Source organism: Kogia breviceps, chromosome 2, assembly GCF_026419965.1.
Source record: "Kogia breviceps isolate mKogBre1 chromosome 2, mKogBre1 haplotype 1, whole genome shotgun sequence".
Classification (NCBI taxonomy): Eukaryota; Metazoa; Chordata; class Mammalia; order Artiodactyla; family Physeteridae; genus Kogia; species Kogia breviceps.
In genome coordinates, this window is record NC_081311.1 from 72633752 (window position 1) to 72656529 (window position 22778).

At 44.3% G+C, this 22778-nt stretch overlaps 1 protein-coding gene across 14 annotated transcripts in view; it reads left to right on the forward strand.

Annotated features, from left to right (window-relative positions):
• Positions 1–21974, forward strand: part of RHOBTB1 (Rho related BTB domain containing 1) — a 119449-nt gene extending 97475 nt beyond the window's left edge. For 10 of the 14 annotated variants that reach the window (XM_067025550.1, XM_059055035.2, XM_067025549.1 and 7 more), the window contains 7 exons: positions 726–911; positions 3441–4420; positions 6123–6241; positions 12507–12657; positions 16156–16244; positions 19129–19234; positions 19783–21974. In XM_067025550.1, coding sequence (XP_066881651.1) covers positions 726–911; positions 3441–4420; positions 6123–6241; positions 12507–12657; positions 16156–16244; positions 19129–19234; positions 19783–19952 — 1801 coding nt within the window. In that variant the 3' untranslated portion in view covers positions 19953–21974. Of the gene's footprint in view, positions 1–725; positions 912–3440; positions 4421–6122; positions 6242–12506; positions 12658–16155; positions 16245–17231; positions 17505–19078; positions 19235–19782 lie in introns of all 14 variants that reach the window. The other 4 variants (XR_010838964.1, XR_010838965.1, XM_067025551.1 and 1 more) reach the window with 2 other exon arrangements.
• Positions 21975–22778: the final 804 nt, after the last annotated feature.

The following is a 22778-nucleotide window of genomic DNA, read 5'->3' on the forward strand; positions in this document are numbered from 1 at the left end:
GTGTCATACATCACATTTGAGAAATCTGCTTCCAACATTTTCTCATCCACCTTGTTAGCCGTCTGCCTAACCCCGGCTAGTTTTATGTTAAATACTACCTTCTTGCCTTATACCTAGCAAAAAGTCGAAATTCCTGTAAATTCAGGACGTTTATTTTTCAGAAAAAGATAAGTGGTTGTGTTCTCTCCAAGTGTGCGTAAGGGAGAAGAAGGGCAGAAATCCTTCTGTGTATTTGCCGACCCTGTACAGCAAATATACCTGTTACATTTTTTTGCAATGTTTAAACTGTTTGCTTTATCTCATTGAGTCATCATCACCTTTCTGTTTACAGTGGTAAATGGTATTTTTTATTATTTTCTTTTATCTGGAAACTATTTCTTGCGATGAACAGAAATAGTTCAGCATGTGGTGGTTCCAGACCTGAGTCTAGTTTGGATAACCATCTGTACTGTAAAATAACATCATTGGAAACCTTTCAATGCATAGGCCCTTCTGCAGTGCAACATGGAAATGAACTCAGGCTGTGTGGGCGCTGGAATGTGGAGGCTTAATGGGCTGTTTGCATGACACCAAGATGTATTTTAATATCTGGTCTTTTTTTTTTTTTTTTTTTAAACTGTGACATGCTATGGCATTAGATAGATGGGGGAGGGGAGGAACCATCATGATCAAAGAGAAAATAAAATTTAAAAGGCAATACAGCTTCTTCTGTGATTTCCTTTTAGGTCCGATGTTGTGGTCCTCTGTTTTTCGATCGCTAATCCTAATTCCCTAAATCATGTGAAAACGATGTGGTATCAAGAAATCAAGCACTTTTGCCCTCGCACACCTGTTGTTCTAGTTGGCTGCCAGCTAGATCTCCGCTATGCTGATCTTGAGGCTGTTAATAGAGCCAGACGCCCTTTAGCAAGGTAAGCTGAGGGACTCAAGTGTTTCACTGTGCCGGCCAAATTAAAATTTAGAGGTAGCAGATGTCTCTGTAGCCTTGGGTTCTTCTGTTCTTCAGTGGCTCTGGGGCCCCATCAATCAGCCATACGCTTTAGGTTTGCTTGTTAATCATGAGCGGGGGGGGGGTGTGTCCCTGACCCCTCTCATGCTTTACCATCACCTCTTAGGCAAGAACCCATTTTTGTAAAATGGTTGACCAGCGATTGAAGTGAATTCCCTAATTATGATATGGAGTGTATAAAAGTGCTTTGAACTTTGTAAAGTATTAAACAAAATGTTAGCTACTCATAATAATGTCCTTCTGGAAATTATATTAAAGTTAACAGCCATCATTCTTGCCCCCTAGAACATCAGGTTCATGCAAACACATATATCCAGGTGTTTTTAATCTTCTCATTTTCCTCCATCCAACCTCTGAGAGTATTTCATTCCCAAGTTGGCAGTGTCCTGTTTTTAAAAATTATATAGACCTATGGTTGCAAAACTGCAACACTGCTTTTTAAATGGCTCTAGTGGTGATATGTTTAGAGCGTCACACGTTTAAAATACAACTTGAAGGAGAATTTGTTTCAGTCTGTATAAAATGTGGATACCAGTCTTGGTGGCAGGGGCATGGAATAAGAGTTTTTCCAAAAGCTGTGCTCCTTCAATATTCTCTTTTAAAAAATAATTTTATACATTTTATGCTTAACTCTGTTTTTTGCTGGTGAGCATAGCTTTTCCCAAAATGTTGATATTAACACCTTCCTTCCGGGTAGGTACTTGCCTTAATAGGGATGTTAGAAAATTTTATACAGATACAAGTTTTTATGCTCTCGCAGCAAAAGCAAATGGTACTTTGTTGAGATCATTTCTGCTGTTCTAGGTACGTCTTGGATGAATGTTCTGAAAACAGTTCATGTTCCTTCTATTCTTCAATGCATGGACTAGGAATTGAAAATCATAAGCCACGGAGAAGGCAAGAGGACTCCTGGCCAATGAGAGATGAGCCCCTGGCCTGGGAACTTTCTGTTTCCAGGGTTAGGATAGCCGGGCCTCACACCATGGATGTGCAGCGGCCTGGAGGAGAGTTATAGAGCTCCAGGGGGCAGTCCCTTCCATAGACAGTTCTGAGATTTCATGAAGGAGGTGGCATCGGAGCTAAGCCTTCAAGAGATTCATCAGTTAGTGATGAAGTTAATAACCCTTCTTCCTCTCTGCACTTCCCCTCCGCCTCTACACCAAGCTGCAGTTTTCCCTCTTTTCCATCTAGGTCCTCAAACCCCAATTCTCCCCAGTATTCTTATCGCTCCTAAGGCCAGTACCTGTCACACACATCACCCTTGGTCTTGTAAGCCAAATATTTATTTAGGAAGATCATCTCCTAAGAGTGTGTCTCAGAATCAAGGATGTGTGTGTGAAGAGTGTAACGACAGATCCCATCTTGCCTACATTCTGGAATCCACCTGTGTCTTGACCACGGTTATGCTGTAATTACAGCACTATTCTGCCAGTACTGCTTCCAAACATTTGGCTTCCTGGGGTTTGATTAGATTGTAAATGGGCCTTGTGTGCCAGTCTAAAGGGTGTAGACTTTATTCCATGGGCTCTGGAACGAGAGGAAGCTTTTTTAAAGAACTGCGGCTAAGTCGTACTTGTATCATGTAAGGAATCTTCGTGCAACAGTGAGGGCTGTGAGTGAAACTGTGGAGAATCTGAATTAAGAGGCTTATGTACTAGCCCAGGCAAAAGATGATGAGGGCCTGACTGAAGAGTGTGGAAGTAAAGAGAAGCGGTGAGATAGGAAAGAAGGCTCACAAACCTAACAGAGGAGACTTAATGAGCTGTCGGACATGGACCATTTAGTCTAGAACCAGGGAGTTCTAGACTCTCATTGCTTAGGAAAGGTCTCTCAGCAACTTGCAAATGTGACCTTAGGCAAACCCTTTAAACTCTGCCTCAGTTGCTTCAGAATGTAGAACAAATATAACGCCCATAGAGTTGCTGTGAGGCTCAAGTGAGAAAATGAATATGGATTGATTTTTAAGATACAAAGCAAAGCGTAAGCATAAGGGGATAATGATGAAAATGATGCTGGTGACGGTGGCAATGATGATAACAGCTAACATTTATCAAGCACTTACTGTGGAACAGGTACTTGGCTGGGCAAATATCTCATTTAAACCTTCCAGTCGTCCTTTAAGATGCAAGTATTCACTATTATTCTCCCTATTTTACAGATGGGAAAACCAAGGCTTAAAGAGGTTAAGTCACTCACCCAGGATCACATAGCTAGCAAATGGCTGATACTTGAGTTATTGTTGTTACTACCAGAAGCTTTTTTTTTTTTTCTTCCTGCAGTCATAAGTCCTTTATATTTGCAAGTCTTAAGGTTGGTAGATTTTTCAAGAGTCTGGTTAAAAGCCTGAATAGGATAGGCTTAGATAGGCCCTAGTTACTCTCTTCTTTCCTGAAATAAGACTGATTCTAATTTTTAAAGTATTCTATTTCAGGCCCATAAAGAGAGGGGATATTTTGCCCCCAGAAAAAGGCCGAGAGGTTGCAAAGGAACTGGGCATCCCCTACTACGAAACAAGCGTATTTGACCAGTTTGGAATCAAGGATGTGTTTGACAATGCAATCCGAGCCGCCCTCATCTCCCGCCGGCACCTGCAGTTCTGGAAATCCCACCTAAAGAAAGTCCAGAAACCTTTACTTCAGGCACCATTCCTACCTCCAAAAGCCCCTCCACCGGTCATCAAAGTTCCAGAATGTCCCTCCACAGGGACGAACGACGCCGCCTGTTTACTGGACAGTCCTCTGTGTGCTGACGTCCTGTTCATCCTCCAGGACCAGGAGCGGATCTTCGCACACCGAATTTACCTCGCTACCTCCTCTTCCAAATTTTATGATCTCTTTTTAATGGAATGTGAAGAAACCCCCCATTGGGGCGAAGGAGCCTGTAAGCAAGAGAAGCAGGGCAGGGGTTCCCAGGGGCGGGGCCTGAGTCTTGACCCGGACGAGGAAAGGGAGGAGGGCACCCCAAGGACACCTCAGGCTGATCAGCGGACATCCTCAAGCCAGAACCTGTCCCAACAGGAGACCCCAGGGCTGGAAACCGAGGGCTCAGCGGCGGAGACGCAGACCCTGTCAGGCTGGAGTAAGGGCTTCGTTGGCATGCACAAGGAGATGCAGGTCAACCCCATCTCAAAGCGGGTGGGCCCCATGACTGTGGTCAAGATGGACCCATCTGTCCAGCCGGGCCCTTTCCGGACCCTGCTCCAGTTTCTCTATACAGGGCAACTGGATGAAAAGGAAAAGGATCTAGTGGGCCTGGCTCAGATTGCAGAGGTCCTAGAGATGTTTGATTTGCGGATGATGGTGGAAAACATCATGAACAAGGAAGCCTTCATGAACCAGGAGATTACGAAAGCGTTTCACGTCCGGAAAGCCAATCGGATAAAAGAGTGTCTCAGCAAGGGGACATTCTCGGGTGAGTGGGTCTAATGGCAAAGTCATCGAAGCCTCTGGTTGCCTTTTATCAAACGTTAGCCAGACACGAGGAGGGGAAGGGTAACCATTGCTAGCACACCTGAGTACTCTTCCCCCACGTACCTGAGTCACATGTATTTTACTTATTTCATTCTCACAGACTTGAGGGTTAAATGGGATGATCTCCGTTTTGCAAATGGGGAAACTGAGGGACAGAGAGGTTAGGTAACTGGCCCATGGGTATACAGGCAGTAAATGATTGAGCCAGGATTTGAATGCAAGCTGCCCCCTAAAGCCCCATGCTGTCACAGTGCTTCTCAAGGGTAGGTCGAGCTACCCCTGAGCCTCAGCCAGTCAATCTGATGCTCACAATTGCCCTTCTGATTCCTTCCCTGATCAAGTCTGTTTTGACCCTTCAGCACACACCCATGACAAAAATCAGTGACCTCTGTTCCCGAGGCCACTGAAATCCTTGAGGCCATTTCGGTGACCCTCTGCATTCCCATCTGGAAAGCCTCATCTGTCTCTAATCCCTCTCCTTTCACTTCTCACCCTCCTTTACCCTGCTCATCTGTATCCTTCTTGCCCCTTCGTTGTCTTTGATAACTATGCCGAGGGCTGCCCACAGCACCCTTATGTAATTGCTTAAGCACCCTGGTGGCCTGTATCCAAGATGGGCGACTGGCCCGTGCTTGTCCTATCTTACAGGCTTGTGCTGTTTTTGTTCTGTAATTGTCCTCTCTGTGTATGTTTCATTGTAAAACTTTGACTTCCTGACTTCTATTTATAGGGGTACTTCTATTTTTCTCTTAATCTTTCATAATGCCTGTCATAGTAATATACATGTAATAGGTGGTAGCTGAATCCGTTCATTAATTTTGAAGCTTTGAGTAATACTTACTCCAGACATTGACCATCATGGTACAGAAGCAGTCTTGAAAGTTAATGGAATGTTACAAACCCACAGTAAATAATAGACCTTAAGTGAAAGTGATGAAATCTCCCTTTCCTTACTACAGAGGTATATTAACCAAATACAGTGTGGGAGCCTCAAATAGATTCTGTTTAAAAAAAAAAAAAAAAACCTATAAAATACAATTGGGGGTAATTAGAAAAATTTGAATATTTGAACTAGACAGTGGATGATATTAGGGAATTATTCCTAATTTTCTTAAGAATAATAATGGTATGGTTATCTAGGAGAATGTTCTTATTTTTAGAAAATTCTTTATTGATAAAGTAGTTAGGAGTGAAGTATCATGCTGTTAAAAAAATGTCTACATAAATATAAAATATATATATAAGTATATGTATAGGTAAGGCAAACATGACAAAATGTTAAGCACGTGAAAAGCAAGTTGTCGTACTATTCTTTCCACTGTTCTCTATGTTTGAAATTTTTCACAATAAGGATGAAAAAATATTCCTCTCTTTTACGTTACTTTATGGTTCAGAGAATTTGTGTTGTGACCCTTTGTGTAATTTTAACTGCTTACTCCTTAATCCTCGGAGGACACGGTGAGGATTGGGTGTACCCAAGGCGGCGGGTCGGGGGGTGCCGGGGAGGATGGGGAGGGGTGGACACAACATCAGTGATTTAAGGTATATGGAGGAGAGAAGACGAGAGATGTAGACGGAGGCGTGTGAGTGGAAGTCTCTCGGGGAGGTTGGCTCACGCTTGTGCTTCCTCCATCCTTGGGCAGATGTGACATTTAAGTTGGACGATGGAGCCATCAGTGCCCACAAACCGCTGCTGATCTGCAGCTGCAAGTGGATGGCTGCCATGTTTGGGGGGTCGTTCGTCGAAAGCGCCAACAGTGAGGTAGGTGCCTTCCGAAAAGCCCAAGCGGCATCTTTATGAATGTACGTGTGCATTTATATTAAGAAAGTGTTTAACTGGCCAGAGGACTTCGATTCTTTAACTGCTAACTTGGAATAGGTTGGTTTGTTTTGTAATTTTTCTTTTTTTGGCCACACTGCTGGGCACGCAGAACTTCCCCGACCAGAGATCAAACCTGGTCCCCTGCAGGGGAAGAGTGGAGTCCTAACCACTGGACCGCCAGGGAAATCGGAATAGTATTTTAGGCAGCGCTTCAGTGTCAGGTCACCGTCTTCTTAATTCTGCAATTATGAGGAGCTATTGTCTGTCGTTCACTTGTTCTGTGTGAGCCCCTATGTGCTCCTGTATCCCTTCGTCCTCAAAGCTCTCCTTGCCCCTGAAAACATGCTCAGCTATATTTTTTAACAAATGTCACCATGCAAGGTACTCTCAAAATCACATCGAAGCGGGGCAGACTGTCTTCCAGAAGGTGGAGACTGAACAGTGTCTTTAGTCACTTATGTCCTGGGCTCAGCTCTGCTCGTAACAGACAGGGGAATCTTAAAAAGCCACCTCCTGGTGCCTCGGTGTCCTTATCCGCAAGACGGGGGATGTACTAGGTCACACTCGAGGTGCCTAGAGCTGCAACTCTCCCTGAGGCTCTGCCCTGATCTGTCTCAAGTCCAGGGTTTGTCAACTCTAGGGAAACAGTAATGGAGCAAAGGGTGACTCCTCTGAAAGGCCTCTTGGAGTGCTTGTTACATCTAGTAGAAGCCACTGGGTAACCTGTCAAACGCTGGCCCTATCTCCAAAAGAGGGATATTCCTACAGCAGAGCAAGCAGTATCTTGGAGACCCTGTATCTCCACCTTTTTACAAACTGTTGGAAAAGACAGAAAAATTCCCTTCAAGCGTTTCTAACTTTAGTCTAGAGATAGTCATTTTTTCTGTCGAGTTTTGCACAAGCTTATTGTCCTAAGAGGCTTGTTATGCTTATCTCAGCATCTCTACAAACTTTTAACAGGGCTTCCCTGGTGGCGCAGTGGTTGAGAGTCCGCCTGCCAATGCAGGAGACACGGGTTCGTGCCCTGGTCCGGGAAGATCCCACATGCCGCGGAGCGGCTGAGCCCGTGAGCCATGGCCACTGGGCCTGTGCGTTCGGAGCCTGTGCTCCGCGACGGGAGAGGCCACAACAGTGAGAGGCCCGCAAACCGCAAAAAAAAAAAAAAAAAAAAGAAACTTTTAACAGAAAACAATAGCTAACTTTTCCAAGGGGGGGGGGCTCACACCAGAAATCCGAGCACTCCCTTTGTGACCCAGACATCTGCATTTGCATCCCCGAGTAGGGAAACAGAATCCTAGAATCACAAGCCAGGATAGCCAGCTGTCACTAGGCCACCCTCCTGCTTCCAGAAAAAAACTACAGCTGCTCCTAAACCGACCCCCAGCCAAAGACTCTCTGCTATTGGGGGAAAAGATGTTAGAATTATCCTGATGACCTCTTCTGGTGTCTGCCAGCCTTTGTAAACCAGGAGGTCCTTACCTGTAGCTAAATGAAGCCTTTCCTGGGCCATCAGAGGTGTTGGGGAGCATCGTTACTGAGATGACAGCAGCTGGTAGAGGCCGCCCAATGAAGAAAGGGCTGCGAGGCTCAGATCCCCCAACTCCCCTACGTAAAAAGCTGAGTGGCCTTTGGGCAAGTGACCACCGTGCTGAGCTCCAGCCTCCCCATCTGGAAAAGGCGATCGTAACCCGTAACGTGGTTGTGAGGTGTGAGAGTTGGTACTTGCAAAGCACGTCGTAACCGCTAAATGCAAAATGACCTCAGTCCTATTTGGATGCCGGTAGCGTTGATGATATTCCTTCCCTCTCACTTCCAAGAAAATTGGGGGAAGCCAGCAATTCATAAAACCTCATTCAACTGGCACATCGCCGACTTCAGTAACCTCCTGAGATAAAGAGTCCAGAGGCTCGCTTCCCTTCTTTTTCCAGCTCGCTGAAGTGTGTGCCGAGCGTGCCGCAGACAGCCTGCTCTTCACCCGGCGGAGAAAAGTTGATCGAGGTCAGGAGCCCATTGTCCCACAAAGGGACAGTGTCGGAGCTGATCTCACAAATGCTAATCCCCTTTATCCCTTCCCAGAATGGACTGTAATTGTCTCCAGATTAAAATGTACGGGAGAGGTGACCGAAAGAAAAACTTGGCAGCCAGATGTGAACCACATGTGTATGCGGGCGTCACAGCCTCTCCCAGGGACGGCACCTGTTTAGCTTCACCCTGCCCCCCCACCCCCAAAGGACTAGGTCACTCACCATTGAGAACTGCAGCTGAGCCTGATAGGGATGTAGAGATTCAACCCAGCTCAAGAGACAAAGGCCATGGAACCAAGCAACCGAAGGTCTGTGCCAGGGCCCCTCGTATACGAAGAATGGCATGAGCTGTGGATATGTCCAGCCTTTCCCACCCTTTCTCGTGATTTCCAGGGTAGACTGTAATTTACCTAGTTATGAACTCTAGTCTCAGCTTGACCTTGGGCAAGAGGCTGACCCTCTTTAGACCTGTGTCCTCATCTCTAAAATGGGGACCACAAGAGAACCTTTTTCAAAGGGCAGGTAAGGCATGAGGATACGCGTGTAAAGCATCAGATTGGGTGTCTAGAACACGCAAAGGCTCAAGGAGTGTCAGTGACTATTATCCTGGAGGATTCTTGTTAAATTGTTTCCATGAGGAGCTCAAGATCTTTGTCCCCCAAAAGCCTTCAGGTAACAAGCCCCCAGTTCCCTTCCTAAACTAGCAAAGTGTAGTAGAGATGGTTATGGGGGGTAAGAAGAGGCATTTGGTTAAAGGCTCAGTAAATGCTTAATGGTTAATTTAGGCGCATGTTCACATGGGCCTTTTCTTTCTAGGCCGCCTTTTAACTCTTTGTCTTCTGAAAATCTTACATCCTTCACAAAATCCAGCCTCTTTTTTTTTTTTTTTTTGCGTTAATAGAATTCACATGCATATCCAGAAAGGAATAAAATATGCCCACTGATGTTCCTTTATCTTTTTTTGTCATTTAATATTTAAGAAGACACTGTATTTTACTTCTGTTTTTCTCATTACTTTTAATGTAGCAGTAAGCATAATTTTCTCCCCAGAGGTACTCAGCAAGTGGTTCATTAAAAATGCATGCCCGGCTTGTAGGAAGCAATGCTCTGGATCTAGAATACTTTCTCATTCTCTATGAGACCATCTCTAATTATAAGCCTGATAGTCTGAGCTGATCTTCACAATTAAAATTTTAAACCAACTAAACTGGAATATGGGTCGTTGTTTAGGGTAGCATTCATTATATTCTTATATTTTTTAAAGCCACATTCAGCAGGTAGGGCACAACATTTTTAATTCCATTTCTTTTATTTGTATTTTTTTTAAGTTCTATAAAACTGGTCGCTCTGTTGCTATTCAGTTCATTATAAATGTTGAAATCACAGAAACAGCCTTTTAAAGAAAATCAGCAGTGAGGGGAAAAAATGCGTGTTCTGAAAGTGTTTTAGTTTTTCCTCATTTGCTGGTTACTTCTGAGGGTCCCTAACATTATTTGCCAAAAAGAGCCATTGCTTTAAAAAAAAAAAAAAAAGTTAGTGTTATATTAAGCAAGAAGGAAACAGTAGGTCATGGTTGATTACAAATGTCAGAATGCTCCGAAGACAGTGGAAGTGTTGGGCCAGGGCTGCTTGCTGGAATCCTCTGTCATCTCCGGCTGCCAGAAACAATTTCTTTTCATTTAGGATGTCTATTTTGCCATTACTTAGAACACACTCTTAGCAAAAATTGCTAAAGTCATCTGGGTATCTTCAAAATCCATAATCTCAGTGAAGAAAAGCTTTAGACGTCATCTATTCCAAACCTCTCCCATGTCACGGATGAGGAGACTGAGGTTCAGAGAGGGTGAATGATTTGACAAAGGTCACAGAGCATTTTAGCAACAAATCTCTGGCCCTACCCCAGCCTCTTGCCGTGTCCTCCAAGCCGTTATTTTCAGAAACAGCAGACATCCCCATCCCTGAGAGAACAGGTGCTCACAGGAAGCTCTGGGGGACTTTTTATATTTATAATCACTAACACTTTAGAGCACTTAGCACTTTGTAAAATGTATATATTTTTACTATCACAATGGCCCAGATTTTGAAGTTTCACAAGTTAATTAACCTTCAGTTATCTAAAAGGTGTACTAATCCAAGCACCATTCTAAAGAAACGAAATTTTGCCATATGTCATTTGCCGTATTTGCCATAAATTCATGTCTGTATAAGATAAACACATGTGTACATAAACATATATACACACAAATATAACCAGTGTTAGATTCACTGGAATAGCAATTACAATACAACAGGTTCTTTATTTTAAAATGATATAAGTAATAGTTTCTACTTGCCAGGTCTTATTTATTGTAGAGGTTGTGCTAGAAACTTGAAATGATCACACTTGTCAAGTCATTGATGGTAGTAACCCATGCAGCTTTTTAATAGAATCATAATTGTTTTTGCTCTGTCTGACAGGGGAGGGGGTAATTTTCTTATTATTTCTAGGAATTTTTCTGGGCCCTCCCTTTGATACACTTAGGGAAACTCTAACTGTCTGATAGGATATTCCCTCTCTGAAGTGGCTGGTGTCTATGCAGGAAAATTATATAGATGGTTGCTACAACTTAAACAGTTCTGCAACCATACCACTAGAAGACTGCAATGGCCACAAGGCCCTTGTAGATTGTGGAGGCATTTTATATGTGTGTGTGTGTGTGTGTGTGTGTGTGTGTGTGTATATATACACATACATACAAATATATGGAGAGAGATTAGATATATAGTATAGATGTAATCATATATAATATACAGATATAATCATATATAATTCATAAATGTAATCATATATAGATATATATTTTTCTATGCTGTAAAGAGAGGTTTATTAAGTACCAGAATTAAGAAGTGTATGACTGTTCATCCTTTTGAACTTAGAAATCTAATTCTAAAAAACTGTTAGTGAAATAAGGTGCTGTAATGTAGCTTTCTTCCTTACCATGAAGGGTTTCCAGTCCTGCACAGCAGTTCTGAACAGAGACTTTAGAATCCCATTTCCTGGGTTCAAATACCAGCCCCAACCCATGGCTCTGTGACCCTGGGCACCAGACTTAACCTCCCTGAACCTCCATTCCTTTATCTGTAAGATGGAAAAAATAATAGTCCCTTCCTCCTAGGGCGGATATAAGGATCAAAATAGATAATGCATGTGGAAAGCTTATTAGCACAGTACTTTGTACATAGGAGGCCTTCTATTAGGTAAATTCTTATCATCATTCCAGATAGCAAGCACTAGTGGCACCATTCTGTTATGCCAGGGTACATCTCGTGGAGTTAGAAATCTAAGGTGAAGAACACCTACTATAACGTGTATATCCCTGTTGATCCAGGCCCAGTCATTCAGAACTCTACTTCCCAGGCAGTCCCTGGCTCCCCAGCAAACTCTAGCATGTAAGGAATATGGTCAACAACTTCAGGTACTCAGGAAGGAGATTAGGGGGGTCCTCCGGGGAACAATTCCCCATACCCAGCCATCCCCCTAGATGTCCCAAGCGCAGGCTTCTCTGGATTCTCTGCATCTGCTGATACCTGATAATGTTCCAGTAGTTCTATGTCTATGCCATAGGAAAAATAAAGTGTGTATGTCATGCTAACATATACTTTTTAATTTTTTTGTATTGACGTATAGTTGATTCCATGCTAGCATTTAGTGAAAGAACGTTGGAATCAGGCCAGTCCCTGTGGCAACTAGGGTGGCTGCTCATCCTCTGTTTTGACATCTTAGAGAGCTGGGCTCTGTCGTGTGTCAGCAACAGTGCAGTTTGCAGCTCCCCCCCAACACCTGTCATGTTGCTAGGAGATGTCTTTCCCCACAATAGAGTATTATAAGGTACTTGGCAAGGAGGGCCTATAATGTCGTCATACATTTACAGCCCATTTGTCTGATTTATAAGCCCAAACAGCCATTTAAAAATTCCAAATCAGGCTTTGTCAGGCAGCCCCACTCTTTTGTCATCTACAAATCAAACGGTTACGTTTAAAGCCATAAACAGTAAATGACTTCTCTGCACAGCCCCAAAGCAAGGTGTCCCAGGCTCACAAACAATGAATCACACACAGTGGGGATATTTACAAGCAGTAGAGCCTGAAAATGTGCCCACTGCTTTCTTCAGCAGAACTTACCTTTTCAAATAACATTTCAGGTATATCTCCCGAACATAAACAAGATGTCAATGCAGGCGGTACTGGATTATCTTTATACCAAGCAGTTGTCACCTAACTTGGACCTGGACCCACTGGAACTAATTGCCTTGGCAAACAGATTTTGCCTGCCACACTTGGTTGCACTTGCAGGTAAGGCTGATGACTCAGGGCCATGTGGTGTCTGACTGTCATATTTATCAAAATCGCATTTAAGCAAAAATAAGATTTCCAGGGAATAAAACTTAATTTTTTATCACCCACTATAGGACTGTCTGGTACAGGGTGATATGAACTGATCAAATGTATCAGACAGCCCAATTCAATTCAGCAACTATTTTTTAAGCACCTACTTTGTAAGTAGGTCCTGCTGATGCACGTTTAAAGCTGAGTAATGCATGGCCCCTGCCCCCGAGGCCCATCCATGCTCTATGCCCTCTGCCTCATTTGTGGGTAGACCACAGAATTGGAAATAAAGCTGTTGTGTCCATTTATCCCCATAATGTGTGTTCAGACACAGTGTCTAAGAAAGAGGCAAGGGACTTCCCCGGTGGCACAGTGGTTAAGAATCTGCCTGCCGATTCAGGGGACACGGGTTCGATCCCTGGTCCAGGAAGATCCCACATGCCATGGCGCAGCTAAGCCTGAGTGCCGCAACTACTGAGCCTGCGTGCTGCAACTACCGAAGCCCACACGCCTAGAGCCCGTGCTCCGCTACAAGAGAAGCCACCACAGTGAGAAACCTGCGCACTGCAACGAAGAGTAGTAGCCCCTGCTCGCTGCAACCAGAGAAAGCCCACGCACAGCAATGAAGACCCAACGCAGCCACAAAAAGAAAAAAGAAAGAAAGAGGCAGTAGGAGGCAGTGGTTAAGAACATAGGCTACAGGTCCAGATTGCCTGGGTTCAAATCCTAGCTCCACTATTTACTGGCTGGGTGATTTCCTACTTGATTTAACTGCTCTGTGTCTCAGCTTTCTCTCTCTTTAAAATGGGGATCATAATATTCTAGTACAGAGTTATGAATATTAAATGAGTTAAGAGATTATATATATATAAAGAGAGAGAGAAAGAGTCCTTAGGAACGGTGTCTGGCACCTAGTAAGCGTTATGTAAGTGGTTTTCTTTAAGCTATTTTAGAAAATGTTCTGACATTGTCAAGATCATTTTGGGAAAAAGAGAAAAAGGAAGACTTGGTTTAACTTCACAGAATCTTATGTATCATTTCTAGATTTGCTCAGTTGGTAAGCCAAAGCAGGTCAAAATAAGATATATGCTTTCGAATATTTTTTCTCTTGAATTTAAACCTTGTGCTTCATTCACCAAAGGTGTTGATTAGCAATAAGGATGTTTATTGCTACATTTAGGTGACTCCTGTTAACCATGAAAGCAGAATAGTGCCTGTTTTCCTCACTGGCTTATCCCCTGCACACAGAAAAGTGCCTGAGCATATGAGGTTCTCAGTAAAGATTTGTTGAATCATTAAATGAAAATGAATGTATGAACAAACCAACCAGTCATATCTGCCCTTGACTTTCTGCCAGTGTCTTTAGAGAAAAGATTTATTTCTCTGTATTCCAGGTTTCTACTACACTCAACCAACTGGAGATCAAAGTTTTCTCCTTACCTCCCTTCTTCACCAGTTGGATAACAAGAGATGGTTGAAGTATTGCTATTCATTTTTTTAAACGGTTTTTAACCAATATACCTGAAGTCACAGATTCAAATGAGTATTGCTGTTTTTTAAATACTAACTCTAGGAGGCTGCAATGGGCAATTCTTTTTTTCAGAAGTAAGAGTCCCAAGCCATTTGACTATCCAGTTTTTACAAGTATTTGTCCTTTGAAAATAAATTGAATTTTTTTAAATAGTCAAAAGTAATTTGGAGGCAAATCTGCTGAACAAGGTTTGCAATCAATCTTGAAGTAGTACCATTTTTGCTTAAATATTAAGTGTGGTGATGAAAACATGGGACTGATTTCTCCATGAAAGAAACTGACCCAAAGAAACCTTCTTGTGTGAACTATAGACTTCTGTGTATGTTTACTTCTCTTATTAAATGCTGTTATTAACTGTTATGATTATTTAGTAAATAGCTTCCTAAGGTGATTCCTTTAATCCTTTATATAGTGTTTCGTGTGTAGTATAGAGTGTTTAGACCATAGTGTTTAAAAATCAGTTTCTGGGGTGAAAATGCCTTGCAAGGCAAAGTGTTAAATGAATATCAAGAAATATTGCAGTTCCCTAAAATTTAAAACCCAGTGACTGGACTTCCCTGGTGGTGCAGTGGTTAAGAATCTGCCTGCCAGTGCAGGAGACGTGGGTTCGAGCCCTGGTCCAGGAAGATCCCACATGCCGCAGAGCAACTAAGCCCATGCGCCACAACTACTGAGGCCGTGTGCCACAACTCCTGAAGCCCATGCGCCTAGAGCCCCTGCTCCACAACAAGAGAAGCCACCGCAGTGAGAAGCCCGCGCACCGCAACGAAGAGTAGTCCCATCTCGTCGCAACTAGAGAAAGCCCACGCACAGCAATGAAGACCCAATGCAGCCAAAAATAAATAAATAAAATAAATAAATTTATTTAAAAAAAAACAGTGACTCCTCTGGGAGATTTAGTTCCAGATAGTTCTTTGTTTGTCAATCGAGCTGAGGAAGCTTGTGTCAAAGAAACCATCCCAATCCTGATACCCTGTTGACCAGATGGGGGCTTACTGACTAACAAGTAAGTATGTATCAATAGAACCAGAGCAGAAAGTAAGCGTGATTTGGACCATATACTAGAAGAACAGATGCAGTGCTAGAGATGAAAAAAGAATACATCAGCTTCAAGGAGCCAGAAATGCCGGGCCAAGACTGTACCCACACATCAGTGCCAGAGGCGGGCGACAGCCTAACAGAGGCAAGAGACAGCTCAGTCTCAGAACCACAGTTTGAATTCATCTTAGAAGCCTGGAACACAGCTTCGAAGCAGAAATGGCTCTCCCATCTACACCTGTCTGACTTCCGGCTGAAGTTCCCCCCCTCCCCCGCAGCCTTTGGAATCTGAGAGGTTGAACATGTCCCTTGTCTGCTGCTGCTGAGACACACGTACACAGTCACAATTTTAATTCCCCATTTGGACTCCTTCCGGTTTCTCAGTCTCTCCACGGTCAGAGAGTTCTGAGAATTGGAGGGATGTGAATGGGGAAACTGTCAAGCAGGAAGATATGACGGAGTCTAGAGGATTCTAGGCAGGTACTGGCCTGTCCAGAGCAGCACGCTCCAATAGAACTATCTGCAGTGATGGAAACTTTCTGTGTCCGCATTGGCCCATACACATGAAATGCGGCGTGCGTGGCTGAGGACCTGAATTTTTTACTTCGTTTACTTTTAATTATTAATTTAAGTTTAATAGTCTCGGGTGGCCAGTAGTTACCATATTGGACGGAGAAGGTCTGGAGGACTCTGGCTATTTCAGAAGGCTACCATGTATCCTCGGAGTCGCTGGTGCACTGGCTGGAGACCAGGACTCCCCGTACTGAAAGGCCACGCATCAGAGTGGGCCCTAGATTCAGTTCACATGGAGCTGTGAGCCGTACTCCTCCCCTCTTGGCTGGTCCCGGACCACGGCCTCCAGGCACTAACTTTCTTCTGCTTCCTCTCCTCCCCAGAGCAGCACGCTGTTCAGGAGCTGACCAAGGCCGCCATGAGTGGCGCGGGCATTGATGGGGAAGTGCTCTCTTATTTGGAATTGGCTCAGGTTTGTAGCAATTTGCCTTTCACCTTTTCAGTGTGTTCAACCAGTTCCTTTAACGCTGATAAAACATTCCACTGTTGCATCTGTCTAAATAAAGATGTCACCACCGAGTCACAGAGGCCCCCCACTGTGTGCAATGAGAAGATCTGAGAGTTTTACGTTTCACGCACCCTTCACCCTGCCGGGCTTTGTTTGAATAAAACAACAAGGACCCCACCCACACGCCAGCCCCCTTGTGCCCCCCTCTCCCTGCCCCCAGGCACCAGCTTCACATGTGGGAGGACACTCAGGGCATGGGAGGAGAAGGCATTATCTCTCCTTTTCTGAATTCTCAGACACGGATTGGCCGAGATCAGACAGTTTCTAGAATTTCGTGAGGTCCAGTGATGGATGCCTCACGTCTCACTGCAGCTCTCCTGGGTTTTTTTTTTTTTTTTTTTTACATCAGTACTTGTTACTATTGACATTGTGATTCCATAATCCCCATACACACTTGCCCTCTTCCTCTATAGAGGGTCTGAGATCCAGCCTCGGCTTTGTCACTACATAACTTACTTAGAGCACAAAGCTAAACTCTGCCTCAGTTTCCTCATCTGTAGGAAATAAGGATGGTAATTCACACCCTGTCAACCTTACAGATTATTTTGAGAATCAGGTGGGAGAGAATGTTCCAGAAGGAGCACCAAAGAGAGGAAGCCCTCTCATAATACAAGGCACGTATGCAGAGTTATCTAGTCCCTGGCCTAGACTTACTGGCAATGAGTTTACAGTCTGAAGGAACTAAGAAAAAACTCTTTAGTTTTTTCTGTGGCTCATTACGTTTGGCTTTCTCCATTCCCTTTCTCAGGGCAGTCGTTTACTAAGTCTTAGGTCAGGCAGTTTCAATCGAGATTTCTCAAAAGGGAAAACGGTGGATCAGGACTTCACAGCAACCTGCTCATTCTGACTTAACATTCAACAAGGATTTGTTATTTTCTCCCCCTGTACCAGGCACCACCCTAGACAAGAGGACATGGAGACACAAACACGGTAGATTCTCTGCCCTTGGGGCTATCCTAGGCCACTGAGGGAAACAGACACAAGCACAAATTATTAAAATCCAATGTGAAAAACAACGTCATAGAGGTTACAGTTAAAACCGAGAACAGACATCAATCACAAGTAAAATCAGCAAGGCCCCGTCAACACTGACTGTCCAAATTTGGAATTTGGGGGTGTTTTGAAACAGGCCTGGAGGACAGCTTATGACTTGTGCCCTCTCCAGTAAGTATTCCTCCTCGAGAACAATCAAATGACCCAGAACTTCATACAGGGCCAGCCACTTGAGGTAATGATTTACAGTTGTGTCTATTTGTTTGCTTTGAGTTCCCACCCCCGTGCCCTCCCCCGACCCCGCCCACACATACACCCTGCAAAGAAAGAATATGATTCCTGCTAAGCTCTGACAAGCCTTGACAGGAAGAGTTTAGGACAGTCTCCCACATCTTAACTCATTTGTTAGACCCTAACCCAAGGGGTAAGTATTTAACAGTCAGCTTGGGGACGGGTGGGACACTGATCTGTTGCATTTTCCAGTTTCTGGGGTGTAAATACCCCTCCCTGGCCAACTTTAACAACTTGAATTCACCAAGCTCAGAGTACAGAAGGGCTGCTCTTGAGCAGGTACAAGCCAGCTCCAATACCGCACTGCTCTGCTCTGACTTTCAGAAGGAAATCTATTTTCAAGAGAAGTTGGGGGCTTCCCTGGTGGCGCAGTGGTTGCGAGTCCGCCTGCCGATGTAGGGGACACGTGTTCGTGCCCCGGTCCGGGAAGATCCCACATGCCACAGAGCGGCTGGGCCCATGAGCCATGGCCACTGAGTCTGCACGTCCGGAGCCTGTGCTCCGCGATGGGAGAGGCCACAACAGTGAGAGGCCCGCGGACCGCAAAAAAAAAAAAAAAAAAGAGAGAGAGAGAAGTTGGAAGCACCTGCTAAAATTGTCTGTCATGCTGGGCTTGTGATCTGCAGAGAGTTTCTTGAGTTAGTTTCTAAGGTCACTGGCTTTTCTCTTGGCCTCTGTTCAGGGCATTGACGGGGGCCCTGGAGAAAGCGCACTGTAGGTTTCAGGGATTCACTTGCTCAAAGAAACTTCAAGAGCAACAGACAACAGAATGGATGTCTGAAAGGGGCCTGGACAGAAAGAGTGAGGGATGGGGGCGGGGACCTGCCAAATTTGGGGAGGGAATGGGGAGCGGACTATGGATTTTTGAGCATCGGGTGTTTTGCAGTCACAGCTTCCTCAGCTGCCACTGTCCTGAGCATCTGCTCAGAAAGGAGAGGGTGGATCGAGTGTTTGGATCCCTCCCTCCCCACCCACACTGTCTGCTCTTCTTCTGTCACCAAAGGACAGGTATAAGACAGTCACACATGCTGCAGTGCTCCTGCCCTGCTCTTTCATGCTCCTCTTGCAGATCTCTGGCCCCAGCCAGCTGAGCTTTGACGTGCAACACGGGGATTCTGTTGCCGAGGCTTCCTTAAACAGAGGTGACATCGCTGCTTTCTCCTGTGGGCTGGTGCCTTCCAGAGGCCACGGCCACTTATCATTAGAGGGCAGGTGGAAGGGGAGAGGAGGAGGCAAGGCATACTTTAGACTCCTGATCTGATACAGTGATTACTTTTAGCACACACACCCCAGTGGGGGTGGGGAGGGTAGGAGCGTGCCGAGCGCTTACACGTGGCTGGCATCAGAACCATGGCCAAAGTCAAAACCCCGTAGTCAAAACAAGAGGTTTCTGAATTAGTCATCTGGGCCCTTTATTTCTTTGACCCGTACCGTGGCTTTTTATTTCTTTGTAGCCCCACTTTAGAAAACAGAGTCTGACCCCCTTTTGGTCACTTCCCTGCAGTTTCACAACGCCCACCAGTTGGCCGCCTGGTGTTTGCACCACATCTGCACCAACTACAACAGTGTTTGTTCCAAGTTCCGCAAGGAAATCAAATCGAAATCTGCAGGTGAGGCCGTGCGGTCCCCATCTGTCCAGTTCTCATCCCCTGTGACTTGAAGGGTTTACCTTCACTGCCCTCGAGAAGGAACACGGGCAGCCCCCAGCTCGTGGAGAATTCCTTGTACGGTAGTCACAGATTCATGTGACATGACCCAAGGAATTGGAGGTTGGAAATCGTCTCTGGAGAACTTCACGGCCGGGGGGGGGGGGGGGTCTGGGCGGAGGGGGGGACCAGGATGCCCCGCTGCGGAGCAAGCAGAGATTGTTGGCTCGTCCTTGTCTGGGGAGGCGTGCTTGGGAGTGAGCTTACGCTCTGAAATGAAGGGATCCTGGGTTCAGGCTCTCTGTGTCCAGCTGTGTGATTTTAGGCAAGTGATTCTACCTCTCAAAACTTTGGTGTCACAGTCTGTCACTGGCCCTACTGATAGTCCCTGCCCACTGGGTTGTTAAGATGAGCACACGATAATCGTAGATGAGAAGCCCAAGCACAGAACGTAGCACAAAGAAACCACGAATGAAGAGCGGGTATCATCATCTGCATCTTTCCTTCCCCAGACAACCAGGAATACTTTGAGCGGCACCGCTGGCCCCCTGTGTGGTACCTGAAGGAAGAGGACCACTACCAGCGTGTGAAAAGGGAAAGAGAGAAGGAAGATATTGCACTAAACAAACATCACTCGAGACGAAAGTGGTGCTTCTGGAATTCATCTCCAGCGGTTGCCTGAGGCAGAAGAGAAAAAAAAAAAAAAATCAGAAATCTGACACACCACTTTTAAAAGCACTACTGTAAAATTGGTCTTACTATTAGAGATAAGATGTAGTTCAGGTGTCAGGCACTGATCTTGCCCCACTTTCATGCATTTATCTTTGTTGGGATCAAAGCACAAGCTCACCATCCATGAGCCTGGACAAAAAGGGAAGTTGACGCTCACTGCATTCCTTAAACTTGTATATTTTTTGTTAGAAGGCTTAATAAACTTTAGTCCACTATCTCATTTCTTTTTATACAAAGGAAAAAAAAATCCAGCTTTCATGTTTCGAATTCCAAATTGGAAAATATTTTTATATGGTCTCTTGTAAATGAAAATACTGTGTATTACTTTATTTTACAAGCCACACATTAACCATGAAGTCGCCCTGTGATTCTCTTTGCCCACGTGACCACCAAGCATTATTACTTAGAGGGTCATCCTTTGGTCGTGAAGTAAAGGGTTGGAATGAAACTCCCCAAAGTGCAAGTTAGGGAGTGTTTCAACTTTGTTCTGCCGAATAGCATCGGTATAATTACAAAGTCAACTCCAAGAATGTGTAATATTTACAATATTTGCCATGTAAGTGCTAGTAATTATATGGTTATATGTGCCATGTAAAATATAGTGATATCACATCTTCTGTTGTGTAAAACATCTAGATTTAAGAGGGTAATCTTTATAATCATTAGAAGGGCTTATTAAATCCCAGCATTATTCAGGGCAAACTCTCTGGTGGACCTGAATACAGAAGACACCATAAGAGCATTGGTGTTCGGATTGCTGTATTAGGATGTACATCTCTCAGTGTTCCTTGATCTTGCCATGTTTCTGCATGCAGATTCTCCGCTGACTTGAATCGAGATGAGCAAGGGAAAGGGTCCCCGGACTCTGTCCCAACGTCTGCAGACTTGTCACCTCCCCACCGGAAACAGGCTTCCTCAGGTCTCTCACCTGCGGCCATCTTCACTTTGTAAGACCCATATTTTTAACTCTTCCCAGGGAAAACTCAACGTTGCTGCAGAAGTACACCAAGGCAGACCCTCCACCCCTGCTGAAATTCAGCGGGGCCTGTGAAGGCACGAAGCTGGAGGCTGGGTCGTCTAGGGTCACTGCATTCTCCAACGCAGACGGGAATTTTACTCCAAGAGTCTAGGAAATGGTGCTATTGTGAGTTAGTTCTGACCCTTTGTCATTCTGAGTTTTCAGTGTTAAAATAGAAAGTATTGAGCAGGGGAGTTTTGAGAGGCTGTCAATCACTGCTTCTCTGTAAATTAAAATGTTACAGCACTCACGCAGAGCATTTTAAGGCCACACTTCCATACCTGTCATGGGATGCTGTATGGTGGAGGCTGGGACTTATTCTGTCAGGAAGTCAATTTCCTGACGCTAAAAGCTGTTGATTTTTTTTCTAGCATTCACAAGTTGGAAAAGAGACAGTTGAATCCAAACTCCAATGTTGACAGCCAAATATATTTGAAAATCTATCCAGATTACAGATGGACATTTATTACTGGCAGTGGATACACACCAGATTCGAAAGCTGGGAGAGGCCCAGCAATAAAGAGGCTCCTTTATCACCCTCTCATGACAAAGGAGGGGGCAGTAGAGTAGAGAAGGATGGGATGGGTGTAAATGCATCTACTTTAATTTGGGGTCAGTAGGTTGTAAGTCATTAATGGAAGGAGAAAGGAGACAGAATGAGAGGAAGCATTGGCATATATCCCATCATAAAATGGTAGAAGTTGAGTTTTCGATGAGTAGTCAGAATTGAATTTATACAACCAAAGCTCCCATGTGATTGTAAGCTTGCCAAAATGTAATGGACATATAAATGAACCTGGGTATAAGCAATAATATACACTAGTGTTTGTTATCAGCTACTGTTACCAAGTGGCTGGTTCATTTGGTTGACACTGATTATGGCCTTTTAACCATGGTGGTTTGTTTTGTGTTTTTTATTTCACAAAAAGCCAGTAAAATCGTTTAGCTATAAAATGCCTCCAGTTTTTCTTTAAGGACTACCATCATTATCATGTGTGTAACTTTCATTGCTTTTTAAAAAAACTATCAAAACTTTAAAGGTGCTGGGTCATGGGGGCTGTGTGTCCTCTAGCAACCAGGCAGCTTGAATGGCCATCATCTTTGTCTTCAGTATTGCCAGCAGAGTGCAATGCCATGATGTAAATGAGGGGTCTGGATCTTTGCTCTTGGCTAATATGGTTATGTCATTAGACGTGGTACAGTTCTGGAAAACACCAAAGTGATGTCTAATTACCCTAAAGGACTTCTTATAATCGGATTTTGGGGGATTCTACCAGCAATTAAGTCAAAGTTTGCATTGGTGGACTCATGAAGATCAGTCCTTTCTTCAGAAACAGATCTGAAAAAAGCCTTTGGAAAAATCTGTAAAAAATTTCTGGACTTCTAGGTAGTGTAATATTTGCCCAAGCTCAGAAGGAAGAAGGGTCTCCAATGAGGTCACAAAGGGGGATTTTCTGAGTGGCAAATTCCCTATGACTCCATGGAAAGGAGTTGACAACTATAAAAAATAACCACAGGAAAAAGACAGTGAGTTTCCAATACATTTACACACCTTTTAAAGGTGGGTGGTCCAGATCAGACTCCTCTTACATAACGCATACCAGTGGGGTCTTACATATAGCAAGTATTGGTCTAAATCTCTCCTATGGCAATGCCTGGCAAACCATCAAGGATTTCAACAACCCTATATCAGCATTATAGGAACCACAAATTCTACTGGTTTAGAGGTAACTCAAGTATTTTCATTATAGACATTCA